This window comes from Cucumis melo, chromosome 4 (assembly GCF_025177605.1).
Source record: "Cucumis melo cultivar AY chromosome 4, USDA_Cmelo_AY_1.0, whole genome shotgun sequence".
Taxonomy (NCBI): domain Eukaryota; kingdom Viridiplantae; phylum Streptophyta; class Magnoliopsida; order Cucurbitales; family Cucurbitaceae; genus Cucumis; species Cucumis melo.
Genome location: NC_066860.1, coordinates 26652768 through 26676874, shown reverse-complemented (window position 1 = coordinate 26676874; position 24107 = coordinate 26652768). Strand labels below are relative to the sequence as shown.

Here is a 24107-nt window from a genome sequence, read left to right as displayed (position 1 = left end):
CATCTCCTTTCGTTGGCTTTTGAAATTTCCCGCTCTGCTCTTCGAAGATACTCCGACTGTTCGTCTGTCGTCGGTCCTCCAGTGCATTTCGTCGCTTCTCCTTTTCGAACCTAAGAATCAACTTTGAGCGTGTTCTCTTATTTCAGTGAGTTTTATCTGTAACCCATTTTCAATATATTTGCTGGAATTTGTTCCTTTTTCTTCAGGCTTCAATCATGACATCGACTTCGACATCGACCGATGGACCCTTGTACAAGATTAATCCTTCCCATCATTTTTATTCCCTAGTAAGTTGTTTGTCTCATTTGGAAAAGACAACACATAATATTAAGGCCAAACTCAAACCCGATCAATTAGCCTTATTTAGGAAAACAAAGTTTGGGCACTTTTTGGACCTAAATATTGTCTTTAATGGGCCACTCATCCACTACTTACTGTTAAGGGAGGTGGAAGATGAAGGAAAGGATTCTATAAGTTTCTTACTAGGGGGCGTTGTTTGTACTTTCGGTAGGAGAGAGTTTAACATCATAACTGGACTATGGGGTCCTAAAGAGGACTATATTCAGTTGGTTGGGAATAGTCGACTGTTGGAGAAGTTTTTCAAAGACAAGGAGTGTGTTTATGTTAGCGACTTAGAGGATATATTTTTGGAATACGAGGGTGATGACGATGATATTGTGAAATTAGCTTTAGTCTACTTTATAGAGATATCTTTGTTGGGAAAAGATAGGCGAACCAAAGTGGACATTGGTTTTTTCAAGATTGCTGATGATTGGAATACATTTAATAATTATGATTGGGGTCGGATTGTTTTTGTACGCACGCTAAGTGCCTTGAAAAGAGCCTTGGACAAGCAATATGCCAAGGGAAAGAAGAAATCAACACAGACAAAAAAATATACTATCAATGGATTTCCGCATGCATTACAGGTATGTGACTTCTTACTTCTTACTTCAAAACTTTAAAACGATCGTTTAGTTATTTTAAACGATCGTTTAGTTGTTTTAAATGATCGCTTAGTTGTTGTTTTAACGATCGTTTAGTTATGTTAAACGATCGTATAGTTGTTTTTAACGATCGTTTAGTTATGTTAAATGATCGTATAGTTGTTTTCAAACGATTGTATAACCACTTGTTTATATATCTATATATATCTTGTGGCACTTCCTAAACTTGTTTGTCAAATGTCGAATAGGTTTGGGCATATGAGTCTATACCAACCATCATTGGATGTGGTGTAGATAAAGTAAACGATCATGCCATACCACGAATGCTGAGGTGGGTGTGCCAACAATCACCAAAGTCCCAAACTATAAGCCATGTGTTTGACTCGCCAATGGTAAGTAGCAAGCAATAATAACTTACTTAAGGATCGCGTGATTTTGTGCTTATTTCTTTGTCCTAAATACATTTGCCTTTTTCTATTTGCAGTTTATAATTAAGGCGGTCATTGAGATGACACCTGAAGAGGAGCAGTTGAAAATTGCTTCAGGTGAACTTTTTGAAAACTTCCACTCATCTACCATTATTCAGTCGAAGAATGGTGGTTCAAAAAGAGTAAGAGAAGTTGTTAATGATGAAGATGACTTCAAAAAGAGTAAGAAACAGAAGTCCAAGATTAAGATGAAAAAGGCTATTCGAAATCTCCAAGATCGAGTAGCAGTTGTTGAAGGGCAACTTAATAGTATAAAATCAGATATTGACGAATTGAAGGGCATGATGTCAACCATATTGAAGCACATTGGACTTCAAAGAAAGGTTAGGAATGAAACTGTTAAGTGTATTGACGTTAGTTGTTTCATATTTGGTAATTACTCATACGTTAAGTTGCATGTTTTCGCTAATTCATTTTGAGGTTCCATAGGGTGACGAAGGGGACCACAAGGTGTCCGAAGGCTTAGTAGATCATATATTAGAAAGTAAAGATGTGGATAATGCTAAGACCGAAGATGTTGACACAGGCGGTACCCCTAATTGGTTGAGGATGCCAAAGGAGGATGAACATATTGAAGTTAAAAAGAAGGTTTGGTTCCATGTTCTTGCTAATATTGATGTTTAATTTCTATCATTATCCACACTAATGCATTATGAGCTTCCATAGGGCGACGAAGATGTGTTGGAGAAGAAGGTTGATATTGGTTTAGAGGAGCCAATAGATGTCGTTGACGATGAGGACGTCACAGAGATAGAACCATTTCTCACTCAACGACCACACGTTCGGCCCGCCCGTAGGAAGCGTGCAAGTGTTTACCTATCAACCCCATTCACAACTCTACCTAAACGGTCTCTGACATCAACCACCAGCACCTCTGAGTATGAAGCAATTGTTTATGATCCTATGCACAAAATACTTGACGTCCATTTAGATAGACTTCGAGCTTGGATTACAGACAAGAGTACAGACGATGAGCTGCGTGAAACCTTTCATGGGAAAAAATCGAAGGCTTTTTTCAGAGACTTGTTTATGTGTCGCCGGTGGTTTTCGGATGAGGTATGGGATTATCTTATCATTTATGCAATTATAATTTTATCATTGTTATGGTTCTATACATTTACTGCTTACTTTTGTTTCTATTAGCATTTGGATGCACTTTTTCTTTTCATTCGCTTGAAGATTAAGGCAGCCGGGATACCTTCTTCTCAGAACTTCACAACTGCAGACACAATCTTTATGGTTGGAATCGTCGCGTTACTTTATGTATGTATTTGCGTTTGATATTTGTCTTTCGGTCTGATATTTGCGTTTGTATGTTTTTCTTTGCAGTGCATTTTAGTTTCGAAGTGGCCCCTATACAAAGAATGTATTAAAGAGAATCGTCCGTTTGACTGGGACGAAGAGTATAGGTTGGTTGACTATGTTGTCGGGTCAAAAGAGGACTTCCAAGATCCTTGGGCAAGTGTTGATTACGTTTACTCTCCATTCAATGTCCATGGCAACCATTGGGTTCTATTATGCTTGGATTTGGTAAGTTGTCAAGTGAAGGTATGAGATTCGCTTCCGTCACTTACAACTGCCGAAGAGATGACAAACATATTACTGCTCATTCGACAGTTGGTGCCAAAGTTGTTAGATAGTACTGGCTTCTTTGATAGGAGAGATAGATCATCGACATACAAGGAACCTTGGCCAGTTGTCATTGTTGACTCAATTCCACTTCAACGAAATAATAGTGATTGTGGCGTATTCACAATTAAGTATTTTGAGTACATAGCTGTTGGTGTTGGTTTAGATACATTATGTCAAGAAAACATGTCATACTTTAGAAAACAATTAGCATTTCAATTATGGACCAACACTCCTATGTATTGAAATATTAACATAAATCACAAGTATCAATTGGCTGTTCGATTATTGTGTATGTTGCATTTCAATTAGTATCAATTGACATTTCAATTAGTAGTATCGATTATTCTCTATGTTGCAAAACTACTTGTAGCTAAACGATCGCTTAATTTTTTTATGATTTTAAGAAGATCGTTTAGACTTTACCAAACGATCGTTTAGACTTTACCAAACGATCGTTTAGACTTTACTAAACGATCACTTAATATTTTGACGTTTATTAAGAAGATCGTTTAGACATCGTTTATTAAGAAGATCGTTTAGACTTTACCAAACGATCGTTTAGACTTTACTAAACGATCGTTTAGACTTTGCTAATCGATCGCTTAATATTTTGACGTTTATTAAGAAGATCGTTTAGACATCGTTTATTAAGAAGATCGTTTATACATATGTGCGCGATGAGTATTTCTCTACACGAATATTTTGTGATATGTATCTAAACGAATACAAATATTAACTCAAATATTCTTTCTCAATTTTGGTCGCGTTTAATAGAAAATATCACAAAGTACTTATTTTATAACAAAGTTTAAAATTATAATATGTTATTCTCTCTATAAAAATTACATTAAAAAAATTATATAAACGAATACAAATATTAACTCAAAAGTACAAAAACGAAATATTTTTTTTTTATTTAGCAAAAGTATTTATTGGCCCAAAGTTCCAGCACATATTGTTGTCTAAACAGTTTCATGTTTGGCACAGTTAGACAACCAAGGTCACTAGCAGTTACAAGGCATTCAACAAATTTAGCACAGAAAATTCCACAATCCAATGAACGCCCTTTCTGTAATGTGGCCTTCGATCTGCGTATTGGCCAAGGGCCATATGTGAAATGATCTGAATGGAGGTTGACTCCAATTGCAATCGCGAGTGAGGGGATGCATCGTGCAGGCATTTGAAGAGCTTCATCAACAAGTTTCTGCTCAACATAATTTGGCATTGAGTCGAACACGTAGATCCTGCATTTTCTCATATCAGCTGCAATAGCCAACCAGTGTTCTTTTATGTTGATGCAGGTAATCACGTAGTTGACATCTCCCCACCCTGGTATGTGGTTGTAATCACCAACAGCAGTGTTGAAATAGTATTCCACATCTTTTTCTGTCCATATAGTTAGGTGTGTTGTTGGGTCTGTCCATTCAGCTTTCGTATTATCTGGTGTCACCAGATGAGTATCGAAAATATGGTTCCAAACAATGCAGTCTGGTTTATTGATTCCAAGCTTCAAGAACAAGTCAAAAAATTTAGTCAGAATATAATGATGCAGTTTAACTTCTATACAAAAAAAATTAAAGAATAACAACTTACTAGAAACGAAGAATGTAATATTCTAAAAGAACGCTTGCAATGGTTCTTGAGATGCAACATTTTATTCTGCAAGTGGGATAATAGCAAATCCAATGTCTACAAAGAAAAAATAAACGATCGTTTAGTGAATGAAAGGAGAGTATAAGCGATCGCTTAAGAAATGTACATGTGATCGTTTACTTAGTAAGCGATCGCTTAAGAAATGTACATGTGATCATTTACTTAGTATTTGTGATCGTTAAGTTAATATTACACGATCGTTTGGGAAGAGTACTTACGTCTCCATGTACCCATGTGTTTTCTTTAAGCTGTCTGAAAAAGTCTTTCTTTCTGGTTGTGGAGACTACTTTCCTTTGTTCATGAGTTGTTTTTCTTGATCTTTTCCATTGTATGTATTCCTTCCATAATTTTGGATCCACTTTCCACATCGGATTATATGTATCTACTTCTCTGATTTCCACATCTGGGACAGGTGTTGTAGATTCTGATATGATCTGAGCAGATGTTGTGGGTGGATTACCTTGTTCATCTTCATCTTGTACCTCTTTATTTGCTATTTTACATAGCTTTCTTCTCTTTATTGGTTTTTCTTGTTCATCTTTATCAGGCACAGTTACTGGTTCTTTTTCAACCAAAGTAACTGCTTCATCATTTTTTTTAATCTCAACCTGTTTTTTTGTTGTTTCCTGCAATGTAATCGTATTAAACAAGTAACAAACTATTCATTCAAACGACTATAAATTTGTTGTGTATACATGCCAGTTGAGATTCTTCATTTACAATTTGTACAGTTTGATCCAATGGAGCCAATTCACAAAGTGCAAGAGGTTGGCTCACAAATGGAAGGGTAGTAATCATTTGTGGCAGGTCTGTTTCTTTCTGAATTTGATGACTTAGACTATCCGATATATCTCTTATAGTCATTAGCAAGTCTGCATCCCTACCGTCTATGCTTATATCACTACCACATTCCTCTTGATGTTCCCTAAACAAAATGAGAAAAAACATGAGAATAAGAAAAAAAATACAATTGTTAGGTATTTATAAACTAGTAAACAATGAATGAAATGTTAACCTTTGGGTTTCCTCTTGATGTTCAGTATGTTGTTCTTCAGTAGGTTGTTGTTCAGTATGTTGTTCTTGAACAACATACTCATTGTCATTCTGATCAGTATGATCATTCCCTTGATTTTCAGTTTTATTCTAATAAACAAATAAAAACGAACATAAAATTAAAAAAATAATGTATTGTTAAACCATCATGTATATAAAAGTAAACGATCGCGTAACTTTGATAAACGATCGTCTATCAAAGTTAAACGATCGAGTGCTTCACCATATCTACGCAAAAGATTATATGACTCTTCAGGAGACCCTCGCACTCGTTCATATGCATTTTCTCTGGCACGCCATGCTTTCTCATAACTCATATTTATGCCATAGTCTTGCCTCATGTCTTCTATGATATCACGTGGTTTGTATATGCGACCGGGTCCCTTGAATTTGGACTTTATTAATTCTCCAACAACCCAAGATTTTGCTTGCCTATGGTCACGATTCAAAAACTCAAGAGAACATGAATGAACTTTCACATACTTTTTAATCTTGAATATATTTGAATCCTTCAGTCTAACCGCTCGCAATCTCCAACCACACTTGTTGTCGATGCATCTAACAAAAAGAACCTCTTTTGTAGACTTTTTTACTACAAACTGAAATTTTTTTTTCATTGCCAACACACTTAATCTCATTGACAAATCTCTCTTGCAAAAAAAGATTTGTCCTACATCCAACTCTTCACTTGTAGAGCTTTCTTCCGACCAGACACTTCTTTTTGTCTTCAACTTCCGACTAGAGGAGCTGTAGTCAACTTTACCTTTTCCTTTGCAATCTTTTGTAGGAGCATCTCTTTGTTCTGGGATGTCAAACAATTCATTGTACATCTCAACTGACTCCCATGTAAAAGTATCATCTATTGAATGATATGACTCATATGATTCCCATATAGCCGAATTGGTCCCTATCATGTTATCACACAAGCCAACCTGAACTTCACCAATATCAACTTCATTCTCATCTAATGTATCCATTCCAATTGGAGGAGGATGAGGGTTTAAATTTTGAACTTGGTTGCTCCCAGATACTGAATTGTAATCTTTGTTTAACACTTTCATGCTTCGATTGCTTGTAGGCTCAAAAGATAGGTATAGGGGGACCTCCAATGGATTTTCACTAAGAATATAAAACTTCAAATCACGGTCATTGCTTAACTCAAATGGAGGAGCTTCCTTTTCCCCTTTGATCTCATATATACATCTTATCTTTATGTCGAACTTTGTAGGGTCAACTTCTGCAAGGTCATATAGTTCAGACTGTAAATCTTTGTGTGTTATTTCTTTAGGGACAACAATGCCTTTTAACACTCCTCCTTCATATTTTCTTTGTCCTTCATCCCATTCACCACCGTGACGCACTAAAATCCGAACATGTGCCATCCTTAAACTACCTTAAGTAGTTTTGTATCTTCAAAAATTGATTTGAACTTAAGAACCTACAAGATGCGTGCAAGATGTAAAGAAATAAAAAAAATAACTGCAAGATGTGTGCGGGCCTAAGAGAGTTACTAAACATGCAAAGAATAGATCTACATGGATTAGGAGGTGTACCAATTTGATTTTGAAATAAATAGTGGAAGTTTGGAACGTGCGAGATGTGTGCGAGCTACGTGCGAGATACGTGCAAGATAAAGCATGAGGGCCGAAGAGAGTTACTAAACATGCAAAGAATAGCTCTAAATGGATTAGGAGGTGTACCAAGTTGATTTTGAAATAAATAGTGAAAGTTCGGAACGTGCGAGATACGTGCGAGATGTGTGCGAGATACGTGCGAGATAAAGCATGAGAGCCTAAGAGAGTTACTAAACATGCAAAGAATAGCTCTAAATGGATTAGGAGGTGTACCAAGTTGATTTTGAAATAAATAGTGAAAGTTTGGAACGTGCGAGATACGTGCGAGATACGTGCGAGATAAAGCATGAGGGCCTAAGAGAGTTACTAAACATGCAAAGAATAGCTCTAAATGGATTAGGAGGTGTACCAAGTTGATTTTGAAATAAATAGTGAAAGTTTGGAACGTGCGAGATACGTGCGAGATAAAAAAAAATACGTGCGAGATAAAAAAAAAAAAAACCTTCATTCCTTCTATTCCTATTGCTTACTCCTCCTCTATTTGATCCAACTAAATCCTCATCCTCTAGTTCAATTCATTTTTCACTACCCATTGAACTTTCTAAGAACCTAAAACCAAACTTTGACTAAACTAATTTACGCCAAATAAGTCCAATTCCAAAAATCAGACAATTACGGATGAAAATAGCACCAAATACCCCAACCAAACATTTACTTACAGCAGATAAATTGAAAATCGGTTAGACATGAAACTCACCTAAATAAGAGAAAACGCTCGAAGTTGATTGAATGGTCCGAATAGGTGCGACGAAATGCACTGGACAACGACCGACGAAGGGCAAACGACGATGGGGAAGCGACGATGGGCAAGCGACGATGGGCAAGTGACGATGGGCAAGAGACGATGGCCGGAGTAGGTTCAGGTGTTCTACACGAAAGAAAAGAGAAGGGAAAGGGAACTATACGCGAAAGAGAAGGAATCGATCGTGGAGAGAAGGGAAAGCAAACGTGGAAGAGGGAAAGGAAAGGAAGGGCATTTTTGTCCATTCACACCCAAATTGTCCTAAAAGTCTTTCTTTTGAAAACTTGTCACAAAATTCATTTAAATCTCTTTTTTTAACCTATTTTTGGCAATTTCCCAATCTATTTGAAAATATTGAGATTGACATTTTTAGACGGAATACAATGTTTTGAAGCATTTATTTTTATATAATTTAAACAAAATTGAATCTTTTATTTTGATTCGAGTAGTAAAATCTTGGTTTCGTTTATAAATGACATGTCGACGAAAAATAAATAAGATATATCTTGAATTACCCCATTTTTCGCCAAGAAGAAGAGGCTTGTTTTCCGCAAAAATCCGCCATTCTTGAAGGTTCCCTTCTGCCTGAGCGAATTATCCAGAAGCTCGTGGAAGTTGGCAGGGAGCTGAGTTTTAAAAATCGCATCTTCGTAAACAGGCTCACTTCTAATTTTCCATGGCTCTCAATCCTAATCTATTTCCAAATGGGATGCCCGTTCCCTTCACCAACGAGCTTTTCGTATTGGCTAGAGATGGCGTTGAATTTGAGATTGATAAGATCCCCGGGTCAGTTCCATTCTTTTTAGTTCCTTTTCGATACCCATTAACGCTGTTGATCATTATAATTGAACTAGGTTGGGAATTTGCTGGGTTCATGATTCCTTAAATTGTGTCTTTTTGATGGTTTCTTATTTTTGTTTCTGTTTTTTTCTAAATTTTTCCTGGCTTAATTGCTTATCCGATTTGTGAATTTTGGTTGATTCTTGGCGTAGTGACATTCTGATTGGCCTTTATCATGGAAACGTTGTTTATAATTTTATTTTGTTAATACTGTGTTCGATGGGTTTGCGATGTGATTGATTATTGAAGTTAGCATGATGTCTACGCAAGGAGGAACTTGAATTTAGGGACTTGTTTGTTATTTATTTATTTATTTACTTTATTTCAATTCAATGTTAGAGATTGTTTGGAGTCCCTTTTAGTAGGTTGGTTTTTGCTTGGCTCGTTGTCTTTGAATTTGCTATGGGCTGAGTAGCAGGAACAACTTATAATTTATTAGATCCGAAATGGTGGATTCAATAAGTTCTTGCGAATAATTACACCCACTGAATAGAAACATTAACCTAGATACAATGAGCACCTAAAAAAACAGGCCACATGTAGATAATGAAGAAACATAACCACAAGACTAATTACCTGGATGCATGCTCATTAGTAATCGATTGTCAATGGTGCAAATAAATCTTATGGAGCAGCTTTCCATATTAGAAGAAAATCTTATGGCTTTCTCTCAATTGAGTCTTTCTCTGGTTTCCTTGGGGAGAATGGAGTGGACGCATTTTTTGGGGACACTTCCTATATCTTTGATCATTATATGGATGTGCTCCTTTTTCATGCTTTGCATTGGCGTAAATGTAAACACCCTTTCACTGATTATAGCCATTCTTCTTTAGTTCCTAATTTGTGAAATTTCGTGTAATCCACCATTAGGTGTTTAGGGTTATTACCCCTTTATTTCACTCATCAATGAAATTTGTTTCTCTTAAAGGGATTCAGAAGGTTTTGCATTTTTTTATGTGCATTTTAGAAGTTTAACGATTTCTTGTTGCTCCTTTTTTTCCTATGCAGTTTTCCCTTCTGAATAGTTTTTGGTCCCTATACTGAAAAGGAAAAACAAAAAAAAAAAAAAAAAAAGGGAAAAAGAAACAAAGAAAAAAAATGATATAATATCCGATTCTGACATATTTTACTAGTAATAAATACCACCTTTGTATCAATTTGGATGAACTAGGTTGTAAATGGCAGGGATGGGGCATGATCGTAATGGGTTTTACCTCTTTTTTGCAGGGCTAATAGTGATCGTGTGAAAGCTAAAGGGACTATTTACTTATCAAATGTACGCATGGTCTTTGTCTCAAATAAACCAGATCCAGTCTTTACTGCATTCGACATGCCTTTGGTATGGGATTTCACTCTTCATGTTTACTTCCCTTCTTGATGAACTATTCTTGTAATTGTCTTCTATGGGACTGAATTGTGGATAACCAAAAGGATAAACAAAAGGTTTTTTGTTTTCAAATTCCTAGAAGGATGTATTAAGAATACTTCCTCTTCTGAATTAGTTGACTGACGTCCTTTTTTTATTGTGAACCTATCTTTAAAACACTTAACCTGCCCTTTTTGTTTCTCAGTAACTGCTCTGCTTCGCATTTAGTCTAATAAAAGCAATCTTGTTTCCTAGAAACTTAAATTTCTCTCAATGCCACTTCATTTTTCTCCCTCAAACCACTCATGTTTTCTATGACTTTTTACATTTCCCCAAACCATAGGCCTTTTTAAAGATAAATGTCATTACTTCTACAAATTTCCAATTGATTTTTCTCCTTTCTGTTAGCTATTGGTTTGCTTTTTAATTCATTGCATCAATTGTTTTCTTAGAAACCAAATTTAAGCTTCTCACCCTCCGTCCTAGTGACTATCCACATACGTCCTTCTCCCTTGATAGCCAAATCATCCACAATGTTCAGTGTTCACCGTTAATCCCATCCTACCTGTTTCAGTCTTCAAGTGAAAATGGATTGTTGTGCATTTCCAACGCTGGTGATCACCGCAAACCCTGTCAGCAATCACCTTGGATGTGATTCATCACAATTTTCACTTAGAATATTCCTTCCATTGGGTTCTTGCACATGAGCATTCATACACAATAATACCCAATAATAGTTTTTTAATAACACTGAATGAAACCACCCTCAGTCTCTCTCCAATTCCTTCAATTATTGCCTCTTTATACATCATCTAAGCGAGGCCTCTTTAAAGTCTTAATCCACCCCATGTTATGCAATAACCTTAGCTTATCATACTTTTGATACCACCTTCAGAGCTTGAAGAAAAGACGTCCCACGTTTTAACAACCTACTCTTCTTGCATAAATCTCCTACCTCCTGAGTCATACGGAGTAGAGCTTTGTTGACATGAAAAGTATTGGTCTTACTATCTGCACTATTGCCTTTATTTGAGAACTCTAGATCTTGTAGCAGTTTGCAAGTATCGTCATGAGAAGCACATGAAATGCAAAGAATTATATTGCAATACCATAGAAATTACAATATCAATAGCCTTTTGAGATGACTATGTCTCTCCTACAATCCACCCACTATGAATTGATGCACCAAAATACGACCTCTCCTCCACAAATTCTAGCTCCTTATATTTATAACCAAGCTACCTCTATATATCTAGCATTGTGCCCTAATAAGATCTCACTAATATTTCCAACATGTGGAAAGGCAGTCTTTGTGGAAAGGCGGCCCTGTTAAAACACATTGATGTGTTTAACTTCTCACGGCATCACCTTGAAGCGACTGAAGAATAATCCTATTATTGAGTCCTTACGACCTTACCTTGAAGTAATATATTCCGTTTTGATTATGTGTCCATAATCTTTAGCCGTAAATAGCAATTGGACTGCGTTATTCTATTTGACATTTTCTTGCATTGCAATCTAATATTTTGCTTGTTTCTTTTGCAGCTCTATGTTCGTGATGAGAAGTTTAACCAGCCAATATTTTTCTGCAACAATATATCTGGATTAGTTGAACCTGTAAGCATGCCAACTATTAGACCACATCTTGTTTAGTATGTCCGAGTCCTACTTTAGCTGCCTATTTAATACCTTATTACAGGTGGTGCCTGAAGACCAGCACAGAGCTCTCTACTCAACTCACTCATTTAAGATTTTGTTCAAGGAAGGGGGATGCGGTACTTTTGTGCCACTCTTCTTCAACCTGCTGTCTTCAGTGAGGCAATACAATCAACATATGAATGCAGGTCCTCGAGTGGATCCATTGCAGGCAGCACAAACTCCTGTCGATGAAATGATGAGACATGCGTACGTAATGTTGAATTTTGTTTCATGGGAAAGTTGGAATTTGTCATTTGATTATGCTCTTGCCGTTTAACTTGCAGATATGTTGATCCAAATGATCCAACCAAAATCTTCTTACAGCAGCCAACAACGGAGTCCCAGTTAAGGAGGCGAACATACCAATCCCAACCAGCTGAAAATGCAATGTGAAGGTAGTTGAAAAACAATTTCATACTATAGATTCGTTCCTTTGTTATTATCTACAAGAAGTGAGGGACTTGATGATGCAGCGAATGAAGACTTGTACAGTTGAAAAACGTGTTGTTGAATCTGTAGTCAGGAGCGGTCAATTGTCTACTGAAGTTTCAACTTAACTCTTCCAATATGTTATTTTGCATGCTGATGCATGGCATAAAGTAGTATTTATCTTGTTAATGTAATCTATGTGTTATATCAAAATAAAATAATAGAATTTTTTACGGTCTTCCGATTGTATGAGTTCTGACGGCTATATATATACATATATACATATATTTTGCTTATGAAGTTTGGCGTTAATTTGTGGGTTCTTTTACGCTCTGCTTATATTGAAGTTCACTCTCATTTTTTATCTACTATCTCGTAATGGATAGTTTTGATACGACGTCCATGTTTATTGAAATCTTTTTTGTTGAGTTTTCAGCTTGAATAGAGAAAAATGAAGATTACATCAGATACGTCTCTTACACATAAATCTTAAAATGGGTACATATAGGTTCATTGTAGTTTTTATTTCTTGAGGAAGTATTAAGATAGTATATGAACTAGTTGTTTAGGAACTTTGATTTACCATTTTTATTTTTATTGTATTGAAAAATGGAACACATACTATCTTCGTTAGCACAATATCTTAGCCAAAATACAATAATTCTTCTTTAATTTTTTATTTTTTATTTTTGAAAATCAAGTTTTTTTTTTCCTGGTGGGCTTTTGTTGCCCATTTAATGAAGTTCATGTTTTCAGAAAAAAAAACTTCAATAATTCCAAAACTTTAGGGATATAAAATAAACTTTATCCCATCTGGACTAGAAAGTGTATTATTCTTGCAACAACTTTTTATTATTTTATTTTGTGAGGAACGTCTAGAGTTTTCAGTCTTTGACCAAACTTCCATAATCCCAACAAAACTTTGCGTAAAGAATTGTTATTCCTGTGAAAACAATTTGGAATACGATGTGAAATGATTTGGCCAATAATCCTGAAATCAAGGCAAAACAAATCTGAATCGAGGAAGATAGAGGATGGCCAGTCTGTTGAAGCCAACGCATACTCATCGGCATCCCCATTCCCATCCCGTCCTCCATCATCAATCACAAAGATATCACAAATTCAAGCTCCCCATAGCTCTAGTTGGTCGTCAATCTCGCCATCAGTTCATTCAACGCAGCCGAATCAACTGCAATTATCAAGACTCCGGCAACGAACAACCACCTCCTTCTACTTCCACTGCTTTGCAACTCTACTCCGATATTGAGAGGTACCCGCTTCTCTTTTCCTTCTTCTGCGTTATGGGCTTCATTTCTTCTTTCTTTTTTGGGGAATTTTGTTGCTGTTACCATGATTATAGTCAATTTGTCTGGTGGATATGTTGCGAGTTATAATTGTTTTGTTAAGTCAACTCTTGCTAGTTCAGCGTTTTTCCGTACTTCTTTTTCAGTTTTGTTTTAATTCATCCGCAATGTGTGTGTATTGATGTTGTTGACCCCTCTTCAATTGGGTCTTCCTTAGAAATCCATGAACGTGGAGTTCGAGAGAGTCAGAATAGGCTTGGGATGGGGAGAGTGAAAAAAGTCAAAGGTGAGGATATAAATAAGAGGGAGGAAATTTCTTGTATTACAGTAGTATATTTATTACTTACCACAGCTTTTAAGGTTTACATCGGCACTATCGTTTAATAAATCAAATGATAATATAGTAGTATGTACTTTCGTAGTATTAGAAATATTCCCAACAAAGAGGTAGCATCATAGAGAGGGCGCATTTTTTATTCAGCAGGATCTGATAGCAGGATTTAGTTTGGTAGCAATTGGTTGTTTTCACGCAAAATAATACACACACACATACAGAACGCCGTGTAACTAACTAACATAGGAGATGAAACACATACAAGGAGTTTAGTTAGAATATGAATTACATTTTACATTCTATCATTCATCAATTACTAGTAGGGTTGAATCACGAATCATCGCTTGTATGAAGTAAATGGAGTCCTTAATTTTCAATGTTCATCTTCTTGCATACCGTTGCTAAGAAAAAGTTTCTCCTATGTTCCCAGATTACTAACTGAGACAGTTAGGCAATCACAAGAGGCCTGGGGTGGTTTAAAAGATTGGACAGAAGTTGAGGTGAACTACAATTACCATATCTTTCATTATTATTATTGATTTTCATGTTTGAGTTGAAGTCCCTTGCTTTTCATACATGTATTGGTACATATAGTCCACGGAAATTATACGTTTTGCAATACTCTTTAGTACCTTTGGTAAGTGGAATAGTTGTTACTCAAAAGAGGATGACTCACTCACATTCCAGCGGTCCTTTTGAACCTACCCCTTCCCATTACCATCTGGTTTTTGAAGCCCTAGAAAAACTTGTTCGATTGTCAGAATGGTTTGTGATTTTATTCGGGAGGCCCTATTGGAAAAGGGAGCTCACATCTTGGCAACTGAAAGATTGTAACATTTCCAACCTTAAATGGGGGGCGAGGAATTCTTCACAGATATTGGTGGGGCCAAAGCTAAAAAAAAAAAAATTCAACTCCTTTGGAGTAATGCAGTGAAAGCGGTGCTGGCAGATCAATTGTTTGAAAGGAACAAAAGAGTCTTCCATGATAAGGGAACTCCTTGGTTTACTAGATTTGAAGCAGCCCAACTGAATGCATCCCTTTGGTCCTCTCTCTCCAAGGCTTTTGCAGATCATTGAAGTCAGGAGATTAGCTTGAACTGGAGCGCTCTTATTTCCATGAATTAAAATCCCTGCATTCTGACATGGTGGGTCCTTGGAGGCAGATGTGGCTACAAATGATCCGATGGAATTCTTCCTTTAGATCTTTTTCATAGTTTTGTTGATCAATCTTGTTTTTTGATGGCTATGTCTGTACTGTTTAAAGTTTTAAATTTTAGGACTTTTTTGTCTTGTTCTATGGAAAGAACATTGTTATGTTACTTGTAGTTTCTTTTTGGATATGCCCTCTTTAAAGTTTTTGGATATGTTACTTTTAAGTTGCTATGGGGTGTCAACCTAGTTAAGATGTCCAGGTATACCTCCTGATCCTAGATTTTAGCTTTATGCTTCTTGTTTCCTTTTGTACATTGAGCATTAGTCTCGTTTCATTTACTTAATAAAGAGGCTTGTTTCTTGTTAAAAAGAAAAAAAGGCGGGCTTGGTTTAGTCTTAACCAAGGATAGGAACAGAGTCTCCTCTCTAAAGGATTTAGAAATTCTGTGGAGTTTCTAACCACACCTTGGAAAAATGAGATGCTAAATGTTCCATTGTCACCTTTGACAAGCTTCCCTCCATTTGCTGATGCTTGGCTTTGAAGTCTTTGGTTTGGCATTCTAAGGCATACAGATTTCCTTTGCAACTATATTTCTCCCAGAACTGCTGGTGGTAGCTGCTCTTCTTTTGGCTTGAGGATTTCTTCCGTAGAGGCACTGTGGAAAAACGTTGAAAACTCCTTTTTCCTTTCCATGTAGCAGCAAGACAGTGAACTTGCTTGGGTACAACAAAAGTGGGGGCTGGAATCTCAACTTTGGAAGGCGGCTTAGACTTATATATCAAGTTACGATGGGCATGGAAAGCCTTTTACAATATAATCAATAGAAGGATTTTGTAGGATGTGAAGTAGGGTGTTTCCCTTCTTCTCACTCAGGGCTTTTCCTTGGTAATAACACATTTCATTTGGGACCCAATGGAGATTTGAAGTGGGCTCTCCTCATAGAAGAGAACCTTATTTAGTCAATTTTGAGGTGCACGAACAGAACATTTTGCTTGATAGGAGGTTCACTTAATCTCATTTAGTCAGTTTTTAGGTGCACTTCAATCTATTTTATTATTCTATTTGGGATCCTGGGTTAGGTTACTAAATAGTAATACCTCGGAGAAGCTTATGAGAAATTTTTTATGAGGTATTGAGGAATGGAAAGACTCTCATTTAGTAAGGTGAGAGGTGTTTTGGTTACAAAAAACCAGTGGGTTTTGGGAATTATATATAGGTAACTTAAGTGCCTGAAACAAGGATTTGTTGGCTAATAGTTGTTGGAATTCCCTAGTGAGTTTGAAATCTTATGATACAAGGTCAATTTGAGCAATTATAGATGACCACTCCCTTTTGGATGGATCTTGGGTGGGTTAAAGGCACTCCCAGTGATCCTTGGGAAGATATCTCTAAATAGCTCTATTTCTTTTCCCAATTCTGTTCATTGTTCTATCGGTGGTGGGACGAATAAAATTTTTGGGAGCATAAATGGTTAAGGATAACCCTTTTACGCTTTAATTCCTCGCTCATAATAACTCTCGTCTATGAGAAATCACTTGGTCGCAGGTGTTCTTTCCTCATTTTTGGAGCTCTCCCTCTCCTTCATTGGGGTTCTATTGTCCTTTGTCTTGTAAGCGTCTCTCTTGGTGTTTGGTGAACCCCTTCCCCTCGAGTGGTTCTGTCTTTACCTTGTTGTATAAGTTGAAAATTCCTAAAACAGTAAAGTTCTTCATGTGCCAGATCATTCACAGAAGAGATCTATCAGATTTAAAGGAGGTTGCATTTTCTGTAAGAGGACAGCAAGGATTTTGATCATATTCTTTGGAGCTATGTTTTTGCACAACAGTTAGGGGTTGGTTCTCCAAGGTGTTTGGCTTATTCTTTGCCAAGCCCAGGGGATCTAGAGAGATGATTGAAGCATTCCGTCATCATCCACCCTTTTGCAAGAGGGGACGTTTCTGTGGCAAGTTGGAGTGTAGATAGTTTTGTGGGTTCTTTGATGTGAGACAAATAGAAGAACTTTTAGAGGGCTTGAGAGGACCTCGAATGATGTTTGGTCCTCCATAAGGTTCCATATCTCTCTCTAGAGATCAGTAGCAATTTTTTCTGTATTATTCTTTTGAGGTCTTATTTTAAACTTCTACTTGATTGAAGCCCCTTTCTATATTTTGGTTCTTTTTTATTCTTTTGGGCTTTGTTTTTGTATCTGTATTCTTTCATTTTCTCTGAATAAAATTTGAATTATTCATTAAAAAAAAAAGTTTGTATCAAGGATCAGGATGAAGAACCACTGGGCACAACATATTTTCAGCGTTTCTTTACAGAAGAATTTTAAGAAATAGAGCCTTCATTTTTTCCCCATTCTTTTCTCAGAAATTCTTAAGAAAGTTATCTGCATTGTAAAATTTCAGGGAGCATGGGTTCTCAAACCACGAAACACAACCCCAAAATATGTTGTACATTTTGTTGGGGGTATATTTGTTGGAGCTGCACCTCAGCTTACATATCGCTTGTTTTTGGAGCGCCTTTCCGAGAAGTGAGGCTTTTAGTTTTACTCTCTTTATGAAATCATTTTTATGTATTTAATATTTCAATAGGTCACATATCTTTTCTATACTTGGATAGTGATGGAACAGGTATCTGTCTTCCTGAGTGTTTTGTTCCTTTAACTGGCACCAGATTTTTTGATCATACTTCCTTTTATAGTCCTTTGATCTGTTAAACTTCTTAAAATGGTTATCAAATTTCAGATTAGTTGTAGCACTATGTTTAATTGTTTGCTAGACTTTAAGTCCATGATTTTCAAATCTTTGTAGACTATATACTTATAAATAAGAAACGAAGAAGATTTGATCAGACACTATTATGAATCAGGGGAGTTTTCATTATTGCAACACCCTATGCCAGTGGATTTGACTATTTCTTAATTGCGGATGAAGTGCAGTTTAAATTTGATAGGTGTCATCGGGCATTTCTTGACTCAGTGAGTTTTTCTGTTCTTTTTTCTTTCTTCTCTCTCTCTTATTTATGATGTGAAACATTCTCTTTTTCATTTTCCCCCTAAAATTTCGAAGGGAAAAGTTAATTAGTTAATCATACAGGTACAAGATCTTCCCACTTTTGGTATTGGCCATTCTCTGGGATCTGTCATCCACCTTTTGATTGGTATCATAACATCTCTTTATGTCATGTCAGGAACTGATTTGGTTTGCAGCAAATCAAATGGGTTAGATTGCTAACTTATCTCTTCATCAGGATCAAGATATGCTGTGGAAAGAAGTGGAAATGTACTGATGGCATTCAATAACAAGGTAATTTTGCCATATATCATATACATGAATTTGGTGTTTCGAACATACGGTTGGATAAAGAAAAGTCAAATACCAATTTGTCAGGTTTGAGCATTTGTTACCACGAAAGGGTAGATATAGCTTCTTTTTCCAGGTCATCAGAACTAGTGTTTGGGCAAGTGCATGAAAACGGAAAGGTTTTGTAGCACCTAAACACATGGATGAGGTGCATGCTTAAGACGGGAAATACAGTACACCTTGTGTAGAATTTACCTACAGTACACCTTATGTAGAATTTACCAACTAAATTTTGTAGCTGATAAAACTGAACCTTACATTTAGAGGCAGAAGTATCTAGGACATGATTATGGTGATAATTTTGATAATAAAATAAGAGAGGAGTAACTCATGCATCTTGTAAAGATTGTGAGGTTTCTTCATTTTTTTGATGTGGGTATCCTCAACATGCCCCTTCATGATAGTGAGTGCCTCTTTGGGTTCACTATATTTAGGCAGATTCCCAATTTTTGGTTGAAATTTCGATTGGGCGTTTTGGTCCCTGATGCCATACTTGATAAATGTGGGGTTCCAATTGCCAATGAAAGAGCGAGCTATAAAGATTGTGGTCTCTTCATCTTTTCAATGTAGGCTTGTCATGTTTTGGCATGTGTACTCTTTACTTTTTTGTTCTTTTTTAGAAGTTTTTTCTTAATTGGAAAAGGAAAAGAAGAGAAAAGACCTTAGCATCAGGGATCAGTAGTGTTAAGGCATCTGGTTAAATTTCTTAATAAAATAAGTCTATGCTATGCCAATATAAAATTTGTTTAGTTATTTGTTATGCAATAGCATTTTTATTTATTAGTATTTACATTTTATACTGTTAATATGTTAATCAATGTCTTTATGTTCATTTTATTATTATTATTTTTTTAATGGGTTACATCGAGAAAAAAAAATTAAAAGAATACAAGAACATAAAGAAAACCAAACCTACAAAAATTCCTCTAAAAAACGGGATTCCAACCAAGTATGATGCTACCTAGAAACTGAAGCGGCTTGAAATCTCACCAAGAGCAAACATTACCATGGTCCTCCAGGAAAAAATCTATGAATCTCCTCATGTGTCGTTATGTTTCTTTGTTCATGTCACCCTCTTTATTTTTTAGAGAATTGACAAAAAGTTCTCTGTTCTCAGGAGGCAAGCTCAGCCGTTCCTTTGTTCTCCCCGGTACTTGTTCCAATGGCTCAAAGCATGGGGCCTCTCTTATCACAAATTGCATCATCACCGACTTTTCGTCTAGGGGTAAGATATTTTATCTTTTTATGATCCTAGTGATTACCGTGCATGGTTTTTTCAAAGCTTGCTGTTAGAGTTTCCAAATATAGTTTTGAGATATTTGATATTCTGAAGTTTCATGACTATATTTTGTAGTGGATTAAACACAATCATAATTTTCAATTTTGCAGCAGTTGTAGCATAAACTAACATGAGTTGGGTGTTTTCTAGGTTAACCTGTTTACTATTTTCTTTCTGGGTCTACATTCTACAGATTTTGGAAAAAAAAAGAACGAAATTGTACTTACCAATGTGCTGCCCTTGAGACTCTAAAACTATTACATGCTCGATATGTACAGGAGCTCTGAAAATGAATTTAGGATTCTAAACATCATCTCATATTAAAATGTAGGTTAAAAGAAATTATTTTCTGCTTTATATTTTCATACATATACAAATTTTTTTTAGTAGTTAATATTGACATTTATGAGAAAAATAGAGTTACAATTTTCTCAAGGTTAAAAATTTATCGTACCTATGTATATAAATAGGTTAAAAATTTACGTACATGCATGCATACACACAACACATTTGTTTATACGAAAATTGTGGTGTATAGTTTCTATCTGTTATCTACTATAGGATTTCTGGCTACTTGAGAACTCAAACCTAATGCTTTAGATGGATAATGCTTTATGATAGACAATTGTATTATACAGTTTTCTGCACTTTTTGTGTCTTCTATTTATCTTGCTCATTTCCCTTGTTGTTTGGTAGTTTTTATCGAGAATCAAGAATCTTGTCTCTTGTTTTTATGCATCTGCAGGCAGAGATGACAATGAAACAATTAGAAAATCTTAGCCCTCCAATAGTGAAGCAAGTTCTTCCTTTAGTTGAGCAGTTGCCTCCCTTGTACATGGATTTGGTGAGAGGAAGACAAGATTTTACTCCAAAGCCGGAGGAAACTCGACGAATTGTATGTCCATTGCCCACAATAACAAATAAATATTTATGCATATTGTTTAGCTTTCTATTTTTATTCTTTAGTGGGGGTGGCTCTACGAGGACACAAGTATTTTATTTGGCTGCTTCTGATATTTTACATTTGGTTCTAAGTCGTTTAATTTTATAGCTGGGTTTTTGTGTTTTTATTGTTGGATTTTGTGCAATTAATTATCTGGCTTTTATCAAATTTGAAAAGGGCGCTGACTTGAACGCTCATACAAGTCCAGAATTGGATGGACATAGAATAAATTTTGCTGATTGCACAATTATGTTTACCCAAGTATAAGAGTAAATAGCGACTTTTCTTTGGGAAAAATTATTGGCACTTCTTGAGATTGCCTAAGTTATCTGTTAGGCCACCATCAGTATAGGAGGGGCAGGAATGTAACTGTGGAGGGAAGTGTGTTGTGTTGTGGGAGTGAGGGACGTTGGAAGAATGTTGGGGGAGTGGTGACCAACGAGAGTGAGAGGAATCTTTTTCGTGTAAGGGAGGGTAGTATAACGGTGAGGTTGAGAGTCTTTCGTTTTCATTGTTTTGCTAAGTAGCGAATTCTAAGAAAGGGGAAGGGATGTGCTGCCTTAAAGCATTCCCTTGTTCAATAACGTCATAGTTGTAAGAGATACCTTACATTCTCTAAAGATGGCAGCTGGGTTCCGGCATGGTATTATTTTGAGAATTCTTAAATGATATATGACATATTTCTTGCTTCTTGACTCACTCCCTCTGTAAACTGTGTGGCATTATTTTGTGTTTGTGTAGCAATTTTGTTCTTCTCGAGTCTGTGACCGAAGTGTAAATTGCTTGCAAGGTTTTTAGGATGGATAATACCTGCAGTGCCTGTGGTCTACAGTTCACAATTAGGGCAAAAGAAATTCGTAGACTCTAGTTGTAGAAATGCTCTTACCTGTTCTTGTGGAATGCTGATCAGGTGAAGTCATACTATGGCATCTCCCGCAATCTTCTCATAAAGTTCAAAGATGATACAATCGATGAAACTCTGATACTAGCTCAGTTGCTTAGCTCGGAGTCTGCAATTAGTTCAATGCTGGACATGTCAACTCGGGCGTTGCCTGGCAATCATGGGTTACCGTTGCAGCAGGTCCTCCGTCTCACCCCGTTTCATCATCTATGAACAATGAAACACTCTTTTCTTATTAGTATTTATTGTCATTACCATTTTCAAAAAGATCAGAGATGACGGGATTGAGATTTGATTTTTTGGTTCTCTTATCTTATTTGAGATTGAAGAATTTTTCTCCTTATTTATAGGGCCTTCCCGACATACCACCAGCAATGGCGGATGCTGTGAATAGAGGTAGTGAGCTCTTTTCCAATCTAACCGCTGGAACACCTTGGGAAACCGTTGCGAAGGAAGTGGGAAACACATTAGGGGTAGACTCGAAAATTCTCCAAGCTGAAGCATCCAAGGATTTAAACCTGCTTGTGGAAGTGGTAACATCTTGGATGTCTTCAAACATAGGTCCGAAACTTTTGAGGCCATAGATGTTGTCATGGGCTTACAATTTGCCACCATCCCATATATATGTTCTGTGGATGTGTACTATATCCGGATGCTCCGATGATTCTGAATTGCTCAACCCTTTTGGTTATGGTTCTTATCTGAACGCAATATTGTCCTCGACGAGCCATACACGCACAACAGCATAGCGAGTCGTAAGTTGTGGCATCTTTGGAGTTTGGACTGATTTTTGCTTCTTTCCTTAATGTTCTGTTTCAATTAGACTTGCTATTGCTGTAACTATTAAACAGTTCCATCGCTTTCTTGGGATCACTATTTATACAACTTCACAGAATATTTGTAAATCCACCCATTTACTCTTGTGTAATTACTTCATTTTTTCTGTTTGTAGCAAAAATATAATGTATATTTCTCAATTTAGGTTCAGTTTCTCACAGTGAATAGGAAATTGAAGGTGGTGTGTTTGAGTGGTGATTACTAGTTCAAGGTAGTTTCGAAATGTTCCTCCGCGTTTCCTTTAAAAAAAATTCTTTTTTTAGAAGTAAAGTATTTTGTAATTGGTCATGTTTTCTGTTTTCCTTTTTTAGAAGCGTTTCTAAAAGTGCCAGAAATCTATACTATATATAATCTATAAGTGGAGAAAGTTTTACATCTTTATTTTATTCGTACAATTTTTCATAATTCTTATTTCCTTCTTCGTCACAACTATTTAGGTCGATGTGGTTATACGAAAAGTAATGTATTCTTGATGTACGAGTGTGACCTAGATGACAAATATGAAACATCTCATTTTAATGAGAGATGTTTTAATGGACAATTACATTACTTTTTGATTATTACTATATTCAAGTTGAAGTTATATATCTTTTGTATGTATGAGTGTGATGTTGATCATAAGTATGAAAAGTCATGATCTAATAATAGAAATATGTTTGAACAAACAGTTACGTCATTAGTTATAAAAGATAAAAAAACATCAATATGTTTTTACTTTTTAAATTTTATAGATTTGTATTTTGTTTCTCTGTTTAATGGCCTGATGAATGACATATCGATGTCCCATTAGAAAGTTCAATGCTTAACAGAAGATATTTTGGAGTTAGCTAAAGGATTTAGAACGATTTCGTTAGTTGATGTTAAAAGAAATGTGAATGTAGTTTGCTCACTAGGTTGCCAAGGGAGCTGGATGTTTTAGATTGGGGTTTACGGTTTGGTGTAATAATTTTTCTAATTGGCTCATTTCCCTTGGTGGAAAATATACTGATTCTTTCCATTGTCCTTCAGACTTAACGAAGTATTCTCTTTTCAGGGAAGATAAAAACATGTGGAAAGTGAGATACAATACATTTATGTTCCTTAACTTGTTCGGTAACATGCTCAAGTTGACAAATTTTTTTTAAAGCAAACAACCAAACTGGTAACAAGAGCCTCGTAAAGAACCGAGGATGCAGCAAAGGGAATATCCTCATCCCAAAAACAAAACAAACCATCTTCCAAATAAGAGGATGTACAAACCGAGTGTACAAAAGATTTCCAAACCGGAGAAATCGTCAACCTAGCTAGTGAGTGTGCAATCATATTATAAGCTCTAGGACATTTAGAAAAAAACATTGAATCAAGTTGACATCTTTGACTAGTTGAACTATATCAAATTTGATATTAACACAAATAAATTACCTTAGAACACATTTTTTTTTTATGTTAAAACGACTTCACCTATGTTGGATGATATTGATTAAAGAAAGGTAAAATTATAGGAAATAGTAAAAATGGTTGATACATTGTCACAACTTGATATATTTC

The 24107-nt window shown here is 36.0% G+C and overlaps 2 protein-coding genes across 2 annotated transcripts; both read left to right on the top strand.

Annotated features, from left to right (window-relative positions):
* The first annotated feature begins 8606 nt into the window (after window positions 1-8606).
* LOC103502837 (uncharacterized) lies at window positions 8607-12723 on the top strand. The gene is made up of 5 exons (XM_008466950.3): window positions 8607-8935; window positions 10217-10328; window positions 11901-11972; window positions 12055-12260; window positions 12338-12723. The coding sequence occupies exons 1-5, from the start codon at window positions 8826-8828 to the stop codon at window positions 12444-12446; spliced, it is 609 nt and encodes a 202-aa protein (XP_008465172.1). The 5' UTR covers window positions 8607-8825; the 3' UTR covers window positions 12447-12723.
* Window positions 12724-13314: 591 nt separating this feature from the next.
* On the top strand, window positions 13315-22720 carry LOC103502836 (uncharacterized). The gene is made up of 10 exons (XM_008466948.3): window positions 13315-13752; window positions 14551-14620; window positions 17664-17788; window positions 18127-18235; window positions 18354-18417; window positions 18508-18563; window positions 19738-19845; window positions 20645-20794; window positions 21753-21923; window positions 22094-22720. Exons 1-10 carry the CDS (start codon window positions 13517-13519, stop codon window positions 22325-22327), a joined length of 1323 nt encoding a protein of 440 aa, XP_008465170.1. The 5' UTR covers window positions 13315-13516; the 3' UTR covers window positions 22328-22720.
* The last annotated feature ends 1387 nt before the right edge of the window (window positions 22721-24107 follow it).

Excerpts from the sequence above, each read along its gene's own strand:
- LOC103502837 (XM_008466950.3), top strand. The coding sequence starts at position 8,826 with ATGGCTCTCAATCCTAATCTATTTCCAAATGGGATGCCCGTTCCCTTC. Across the intron at positions 11,973-12,054 it reads TATCTGGATTAGTTGAACCT|GTGGTGCCTGAAGACCAGCA; the intron begins GTAAGCATGCCA and ends ACCTTATTACAG. Across the intron at positions 12,261-12,337 it reads GATGAAATGATGAGACATGC|ATATGTTGATCCAAATGATC; the intron begins GTACGTAATGTT and ends TTTAACTTGCAG.
- LOC103502836 (XM_008466948.3), top strand. The coding sequence starts at position 13,517 with ATGGCCAGTCTGTTGAAGCCAACGCATACTCATCGGCATCCCCATTCC. Across the intron at positions 18,418-18,507 it reads TGTCATCCACCTTTTGATTG|GATCAAGATATGCTGTGGAA; the intron begins GTATCATAACAT and ends TCTCTTCATCAG. Across the intron at positions 19,846-20,644 it reads CACCGACTTTTCGTCTAGGG|GCAGAGATGACAATGAAACA; the intron begins GTAAGATATTTT and ends ATGCATCTGCAG.